Source organism: Prionailurus bengalensis, chromosome C1 (assembly GCF_016509475.1).
Source record: "Prionailurus bengalensis isolate Pbe53 chromosome C1, Fcat_Pben_1.1_paternal_pri, whole genome shotgun sequence".
NCBI lineage: Eukaryota > Metazoa > Chordata > Mammalia > Carnivora > Felidae > Prionailurus > Prionailurus bengalensis.
The window spans coordinates 135,626,147-135,635,065 of NC_057345.1; the positions used below are offsets into that span (position 1 = coordinate 135,626,147).

Genomic DNA, 8,919 nt, shown 5'->3' on the forward strand with positions numbered 1-8,919 from the left:
TCTTAATCTTCCTGCTTTTAAATTCTCAGACCTCAGGGATTCTGAACTCCTGCCTTCTTTGATCTGTAAGATCACCTCTATCCTGAGGGCTCTCTCGGTCTGGCTCCTTGACCTTGATCTGTTTCCTGCTGACAATTTCGCTACCTGTCAAATGGGCCCTCCTGCTGACGATTTTGCTACCTGTCAAATGGGCCCTTCTAGAATTCTGAATCACTGCCTGCTCAATCTTGGTTGCTTGCTAGACCAGTCAATCCTTCTAGAAGCCGGAAGGCCACACTTGGCCCCTGCCTACCCTCCTCTCCCTGGCTGTTCCTCACTCTGTAGTGTATAAAAGTTATTTGTTTCAAAAGCTAGGAAACTTACAATTTACCTGTCAGTAAACAGAAGATGGTTTATCAACAGACTTTACCTTAATGACTACAAATGTTTACCTCCTGCTTTCCAGAATGCAAAGAAAATCTTGGAAATGTCATAATATCTTACAAACATTTGCAAAACAGATCCTTGTACAACCGGAAAAGAAACAATTGTATTCGTTGTCTCTGACACAAGAAAAGCGTTCAGTGAGAAACATACAGATAGATGTACACTCTTACACAGAAATGAGATATGCTAATTAAAAATTGCAGTAGGCACTTTATTAAAAATTTATTTTACAATCTAGCCGTTCAAAACATCTTTATATCAACAAATACAGCAGCTTGACTATTGGAATCATAAGTGATTTATCTTGAAAAGATCATATTTGTAGCTGGATGCAAATATTTTTGAGGAATATTTATATCAAAATTACTGTTTTTAGTAGAAGTATTTTGATTTCTCTATTTTTACCCCAGGGGAAAAAAAATTGAAACGAGTATCTCAGTGTTCATTTTATGGGCAAGATGGCTCCACTTAGTGTATTTCCCATGTTTGTCCAAATTACAGCTGTTTATCTCGCAACTTTAAAATAAATTAAATGCAAATGTAACTCTGCGGATCATGGGAATACCTGCCAGACCCCTTATTAATACCTTCACTTAAACACCCCCGTGCCAGAGAGTCATTAATTGGCTAAAATAAAAGTGCTAAAGCAGCCCTTTGCCCCCAAACAACTCTGAGATGGCTGCCCAATTAGTCCGGTAGCATTCTGATCCTCCCTTCAGACCCTGTGGCCCTTTGAGGACACAAGAAGGCTCCGATGATAACCTGGCAACCTAGGTAGAAACACAGCCAAGTGCGAGCTTTTGAAGCTGCAGTTCGGCTGCCATCGTGTCGGCAAAAAGAAAGAATTCAGGCACCATGTCATCCAGTACAAAGGATAAAAACGGATTCAACCGGAAATTCAATGTGGCACCACATATGGGATACATGAGTGCGGTTATACAACAGGCCACATATTTTTTTTGAACAGTCTCCTCCATGTGATGCCGAGGACATGTGTAACCATCATAACGTCTCTAGGAATCTGTATTTAATTTGAGTTGGGGTGGTGGCAGGGATGGGAGATCTGAAGCCGCCACAGGTTTGTGGCAGATGGCTCTGTGTCAGCTATGACAAGCAGCCAGGCTCAGCTTCCTCTGCAGATTTTCTTTTCTCTCTGATCAGGTAAATATGGGCACACTCTGGAAAGTTCTACAGATTCTGCCTTAGGCTGCAAGTTTGTGACTTAGCCCCATCTGTCACAAATCTTCCCTAGGTTCTGTTGTAAGCAGAGACCTGAATTTACCATGTAGGGCCGCCCAAGAAAAAGGAGTCATTTCACCCTGCGAGGGGGAGGGAGAGAAGAGAAAGCAAGGAAGAAGCATTAACAACCGAAAGACGAAAGGATGTTCAAAATTCATATTGCAAATTTGCATAACTTACGTCAATTAGATTTCAAAAAGCCACCAAGTACATGGTTCTCGAGTTTCATCAACTCAGGAAATCCCAGTTTCTGATTGGTTTAAAGTGGAACTGTATTTTCAACCGTACGGGAAAGCTCCCGATTTTTCGCAAATGGGTACATTCCACCGCGCACATATTTCCTGGTTTATGTGAGCGATGACGGCTGCTCAAAGTTTATCATCCAATTTTTAACTTTTATAAACACAAGATACCCAACGCCCTTAACCCATGTTTTTGCTAATGTGAATTTTACTTTTAAGTGGCTAAGGCACAAGAGAAATGCCATTACTCCTACGTTAAACGCATAAAGCACTTTGAGTTTACAAACAGGTTTATATTCGTTATTTCATTATAGCAGTACCTCGGCGGGGGGTGGGGGGGGATGCTATTAAGAATTGAGGGAGAAAAAAATTTTTTCTAAGTTTACAGATGAATCAGAGAGACAGGCTAAGAAGTTCACCTAGAGCCAGGCTACAAATGAGTAGCAGAGAAGAACAAGCCGCCAAAACCTCTCACTGTTCTTGATCACCCAAAAGTGTATCTATTGTGCTGAAGGTTTTTGCTTTTATTTTACTTAGACAAACCAAAGGAAAACCAAGCCAAAAGAAATCAAGGAAGGAAGTGAAGAAGGAGAGAGGGAGAAGACTAGGGAGGAGGGAGAGAGGGAGGGAGAGAGATTGGGAAGTTGCCTTAAACTGTGCTCGTGCAGTTGAGAGATTTTTAGAAGTTCTAAAAATGTCACAAGCTTTTACGTTTTCATTTTTAAGGAAACAAGTAATGACTCCGGAGTGTTAATACAAGTGAGCAACACCTTATTGGCATCTAGAGTGTAATCTCGAATTAAAAGGGGACTATAAAGTGACCAGTCCCTTGAAGGAAACTTACAGTGGCCTGGCTGTGGTCCGGGTAGACAGAGGCTGATAGAATTAAGACAACCACAAGTGGTTTCTCTGCGCACTGAATGTCAGCTGTAAGCTTAATCATTGTTTGGAGGCATTTTTAGGCAGAAATCTGAAAATTCTTCTTTCCTCCAATTAGGAGCAGGTTATAAAGGTTCCCAGAATGTTGAAGTACGTGAAGAGGAGAACAGAATAAAAACCAGCAGCTGGCATTTGAACAATCTTGAGAAACACAGGTCACTCTCAGAAAGCACAGGAGAGAACGCATCTCTTTTTTCCCCACTCAGAATTTCGCTCAATTTGTAAATAAAAATAAATGAGAAATAGGATGGGAACGAAAAGCTATCCGGGTAGTCCGGGCAGTATCTACTTTACACAGTGCCCTGTTTGTGCCCTGCGCTCTTTTCAGTATTTGTAACAATATAAGGTCCATAATTTTTTCTCTAAAGCATTTTAAAATATAATGATGAAAAGTCTGTAGAAACATAAGGAACTGATCTCAGAAGGTTGTTGGGAATTTTCAGTAAGTAAACTCACATAGTAAAAAGGAGGCAAAAATACAACTTCATGGTATTGAGCTTACCGGGGTTGGAAAAGGGAAAACTATTCTTAGTGTTAAGAAGTCAATCCTTGGCTAATTATTTTATGATTACTTCTAGAATCTTGTGTTCAAGTTAGGTTGGAGTCATAAAAAGCTCCCCATCGTGGATGAAATGAAACCTATTTTTAATCTGTGTGACAAGTATGTGGCCAATGTGTCTGACCTACTCAGAAAAGGAAGTGTTCTGAAAGTACGAGAAAGCTGCAGTCAATGACTAAACTTGGATGTAAACTTTTTAAAGAGGTGGTTTAGATTTTTTAAATTATGAAAATGGTTTTAGATTTTTAAAATGCTTAAAAAACATTTAATTTCAGTATGCATTGTATTTCTCTTAAGAAAGATCTTAAGTGTGTGTGTGTGTGTGTGTGTGTGAGAGAGAGAGAGAGAGAGAGAGAGAGAGGGAGGGAGACAGGGAGAGGGAGGAGGGAGAACATACTTGCATGCATGTGAGGAATTTAAACATTTCAAATCTGAAACCATTTCAGGTGAGAAGTCATGGGCACAGTGTTCTGTAGTAGAAAGAGCCACTTTAAGAAAAAAAAAAGTATCCAATTCTGTTTCTGCTTTTCAGTTACTAGCATTCTGTTTCAAATCCTGCTTCAAGTTATAGCCCCCAAACTCTCACTCATATTGAAAGTATAATGTCTCATGTGAGAAGAAAGCCAAGTGTTAGTAGCCTTATTCTAGTCATTAAATTTCTAAGTGTGAATCCATATGAAAAATCCTATCCTAAAGTGAACCCTATGTGAAAAGCAGTTGAGATGATTTTAAAATGTAAACTTTTGACAAAAAAAGAGAGTAAGGTGTAAAAATGTAAAAGGAGCAAATTAAAGAATTCAGTGACATTCTATCCTTTTAGATCTTAGAAGCATATGTTTTATAAAAGCAAAACAGCACTGTCCAATGGAATAAGTCTAAAAAAAACCCCAACATTCTCGTTAACAGTACACACAAAAGACTCTTCCATTGCATAAGAAAAGTAAGGAAAATACTGCCTTGGGGGGAATAGTTCTCTTGTATTTAGTGAAGGCAAAGGTCACCTGAAAATGTGCATATTTATAAACCGTAAGGTGAAAAGATAGCATAGCTGTTTATATCTTAATTGTAAAGTTTTAGAAGGCATCCTTTTTCTGTTTTGGCTCTACATCCTATTACAATAACCAAACTAAATCTGTGGTCCTTTCCTGTATTTTTTTTTTTTAACCAGTTTCTCCTGAAAAATGCATCACAAAGCTCGGTTACCTTAATTCTTGGACTAATTTATTAATTTTAAGACTAATATTCAGATATAATATCATCAAGATCTATAAATGAGGGCACCTCTGAAAGCGTATAATAGACTTATAAGAAAAAAAAATCCACGGCAAAAATACATAAAAAAGAATTATACATACAAATTCCTATAAATGCTTACACATGAAATATTAATTTATAAAACTTGGAGCTGGAATACTTGAGGATGTTCAGTCTAAAAACATATGTAAAAAGTAATTACAGGAAATAACATGTAAGGCATAGGTTATCTTTTAAGCTGTACGAAGAACAATTTGATATACTAACAGCATTACCACTGAGCTGACAATGTTTAAGAGTTTTTCCAGAAGTTGTTTGTAAAATAAATAATTATAGCTATGTTATAGAGTATCATATTAAAATATTTCAACCAGATGTCTGTTTTCCTTTGCAACTAAAGGTAACTTGTCACAGTAACTTTTGTAATGGTTAAAAATTTGTAAACAAAGACTAACAGAGATAATGAGGCCTAACCTGAAGCAAAGTTAAAAACCGTTAAATTTTGATGGTGGGAATAGCATTATAAAACCTTCACCATTCTCTTCACAAGAATATAAACATTTTCTTTCTTTCCTTCTTTCTTTCTTTCTTTCTTTCTTTCTTTCTTTCTTTCTTTCTTTCTTTCCTTTCTTTTTCTTTTCTTTTCTTTTCTTTTTTTTTTTGTATCTACATGAGATGATGGATGCGAATGAAATGTATGGTGGTAACCATTCCACAATAAACTCATGTCAAGTCATTATGCGGTACTGTGGTTCGTAAGCGGACACAGTACCGTCAGTCATATCTCAATAAAACCGAGAAACAAGCACAACTTCACCTAAAATTCACCAGAAGGTGGGGAGAGATTAGTAATTTGATGGTGAACTCACTGAAGAGATCTGTGTCATATACAGAAAATAAATCCATTTACATAAATACTTCTATTTCTTCCATTTTCATAATCTGCACATTTTGATAGCCTGTCACGTGGAAAACTACTTGATTAACATTTGATACAAACCTGACCGCTACTGAACTTCAAAAATTAGGGAGTTTGGATGTAAACCTGTTTTCTCTGTGGAGCTTCCCCTGTATACGGTACAATCGTATTGACTCAAGGAGTAATACTGAAGCCTGGAACTGTTCAGTCAGCATTTTAAACTATTATGAGCTACCTTCTGAACCATTGCCAAGTTAATAGACAATGAAAGATAATGAGCTTGAAATTGGGTGTTAAATTGCATTTTTGGTTCTCTCCCTTTTTCTTGAAGTTTAACTGTTTCCTGCAGAAACAAAGTCCTGTTTTGATGTATCACTATGTAAATATGTATTTTAGGCCATGAAAAGAGAAAGGAGAGAAAAAAGGCAGCAAACTGTATTTCATGTAGGAAGGTTATACATTAACATAGGAAAATTAAAATATACTGGATTATAAAACTGCTAGATTGTAAACTATACTGAATTTATGTAAAATGAAGATGCTACATTCAAAGAATATAAAAAGGTATATTACTCATGGCCTAGAGCCACCTTCCAAACTCATAAAGCAGATTTATCCCAGTTCAATTACTTAGACTTTTAGCAGGGCCTCTTTGTGTTGTCATTTCAACAATGTAAAATTCTTGATTCAAACAACGGAAAAAAAAAAAGATAATGAAGGAGGGGACTGCATGATGATGCTCTTTAAACTATTTTCTTTCTGCCTTTGCCATTCAGAGAGGAGACGGGCAGTGTCATTCTAAACAAACTGAGGATTTTTATGTCATTTTATTAAACTGGATAAGGGAAACATTTGATTCTTGAAAATCATCTTCAAAGTAGTTAAAAAATGAACACCAAACTTCACGAATGTCATTCACCTGAATTTTTGAGGCCTGAAGATTTCATTATGATGGGAAGAAAGGCTTATCCTCATTAGTATAATTGTGGAATCTTTCCTTTACTTCCTTTTAAACTAATGAGTTACATTAATCCAGGTTCATTTTTATAAGCCTCTTGGGGCTAAATGTAAAGGACAGTCATCTTAGAAAACAATAAATTAAAAAAAAAAGCATGTACCATGCATTAAGTGCACGTATTTCATAAGACCTAGGTTAATACAACTGGCATCCAGTTTAATTAATCCTTGTTAGTGTAACAACTAATATCCCTCCCTAGCATGTTTCCTTTAAACATTAGTATGTTAATTAAATGTTTTTTTTAAAAAGATTTTTCTTTGTACTTCAATATGGCATTTATACCACGTAAATCTCTCCTCAATATCTACCTTATAAAGATGTTTTCTTATAATATCTGGTCTCTTGCAGAAATTCTGGAGCCTTTTTGAAAGCTGTTCAGGTGTAGAATACAGATATTCAGCTGCAGGAAAAACAGATACATTTTTAATGAAACAAAAACCTCAAAGCACACACTCGATATTAGTCACTTTACTAATTAAAAATGCATATTGCTCTGTGCTGCCTCGTGTTTTACATTATTTAAGCATGATTTTATAAGGTTACCTCAGCTCACAAGGATGCTTAATGCTAAATAAGACTGTGTAGTTGTGCTGTTTAGACATCTCCTTTGGGTGATTAAAATACATTATTCTAATGTAACACAATGCATATGTGATATATTTAGTGATGGGAATTTTTTCAAAGAACTGGTACTATAGCCGTATGTACCCTGTACAAGAGTTGCATATTATTAACTAGTCAATTGTTTAAATAATTTGGTGTGATTTCCAGTCCTCGATTTTTCTCTGTGTATATCATTAGAAAAAATCTGTAAGCAATCGCAGCAACACTGACCTGCTTATAAAAATCCATCATTATGGGATGTGTATGCTAACAATGAAGAATGCTATTTGAAAACTTGCTTTTTTGTTATCTTAAAAGAACAGATGGTAAATATAAGCTTACTCTAATGTATTAAAACACATAAAATTTTCCTTAACACTAACATGTTGACTTGCCAAATAAACAATTGCTCCCGCCTAAGTTTATTTTCAAACTTTCTAATTTAGCATGAATCATGTATTAAATCTCAACCAAGATGAAAGTACATTAAAGAGGCTACCTGGAAATATTTCAGGATAAACCAAATCTCTGGGACAAAGTGGGTAGCAACCACAATACACAGCTTCCAACCTAAAGAAATTTTAGAGAAGATAAAAAAATATTAAAAGGACATTACTCTGATAGCCAGAAAGTGGTTTTGTTTGCCTAAGTTAACAGTATGAGCCCTGAGTTAACTGGGACGAAAAACGTGGTCGGCAGTCCAAGCCTTAAAGCCAAAGTTGCTCTTTTAAAAGATTTTATTGATCATATATGAATTTCATAGAACAGAACCAACAGCATATGTTTTGTTCACTGAATTAATCAAAGCGCAGCTCTGCATTTTTTTTTTTGTTTTTAAAATACTGTTTAACACATTTTATAATCAGCAGATAAACACATGTAACAACATGGTAAAGTATGGACAGCTTTTCTTAATAATGCTGCAAAGCCCCAGAATGTTCATTTTTCAAAAATGTTTAAATAAAATAGCAAATACTTAACTTTAACATTGTAGCCGTAGAAATGATCGAGGCACTTTTAAAAGCATCAGAAAAAAAATTTACAATCTGTTGTTGGGGCATTTTTATATTTTAAGCTCATGCTTCAAAATAATTTGTTATTTTTGTAGAATGCAAAATAATTCCCCTTTTACTGAAAAATCCTCATGGAGATTACCTTAATGAAAATTTTACTTTCTTAGCCAAAAATTCAGCTCATTTTCCATTTTATCAGAAAAGAATACTTTCTTATTAAACAAATAAGCAAGAAAGTTTCACTTTGAGAGGATTTCTCCAAGGAACACCTATAGGAAGTTTTTTTTTTTTTCATGTCATAGTAGTAAGGGTTAAGCAGAGAGAAGGTATTGCATCTCAAAGGTTGTTGGCCCTGTATAATGGCTATTGATCTGACATATAATAAACCTTAAAGATACCACTGTAATTTCTGTTGGCTAGAAATTACACAGTGAAATTCAAAGCACTCTCTAAAATATGTTTATTTTATGAGAGACTTTGAATTGCATCCAAAATGTTGACCAAAGGCGGATTTTTAGTTTGAACTGCAGATTTTTTTTCAACCCAAGAATAATTTGAAGTTATGTCAATGTTTACCTTGTTTGTTTACAGTGACAAAGCACATGCAATTTAAGCTGTTTTTAAGTGGGTGATGTTTTCTCTATTTTATTATGTTGACTGAAATTAGTTTAAATGAAAGGTATTTACTTTGAGCTGCAAAGTTTGGA

The 8,919-nt window shown here is 35.5% G+C and overlaps 1 protein-coding gene across 4 annotated transcripts in view; it reads right to left on the reverse strand.

Moving 5' to 3' along the window:
- Nucleotides 1–616: 616 nt before the first annotated feature.
- GTDC1 (glycosyltransferase like domain containing 1) overlaps nucleotides 617–8,919 on the reverse strand; it is a 292,832-nt gene continuing 284,529 nt past the window's right edge. For all 4 annotated transcript variants that reach the window (XM_043576633.1, XM_043576632.1, XM_043576629.1 and 1 more), the window contains 3 exons: nucleotides 7,699–7,769; nucleotides 6,905–6,996; nucleotides 617–1,745 (listed from right to left, as the gene is read on the reverse strand). In XM_043576633.1, coding sequence (XP_043432568.1) covers nucleotides 6,922–6,996; nucleotides 7,699–7,769 — 146 coding nt within the window. In that variant the 3' untranslated portion in view covers nucleotides 617–1,745; nucleotides 6,905–6,921. The remainder of the gene's footprint in view (nucleotides 1,746–6,904; nucleotides 6,997–7,698; nucleotides 7,770–8,919) is intronic.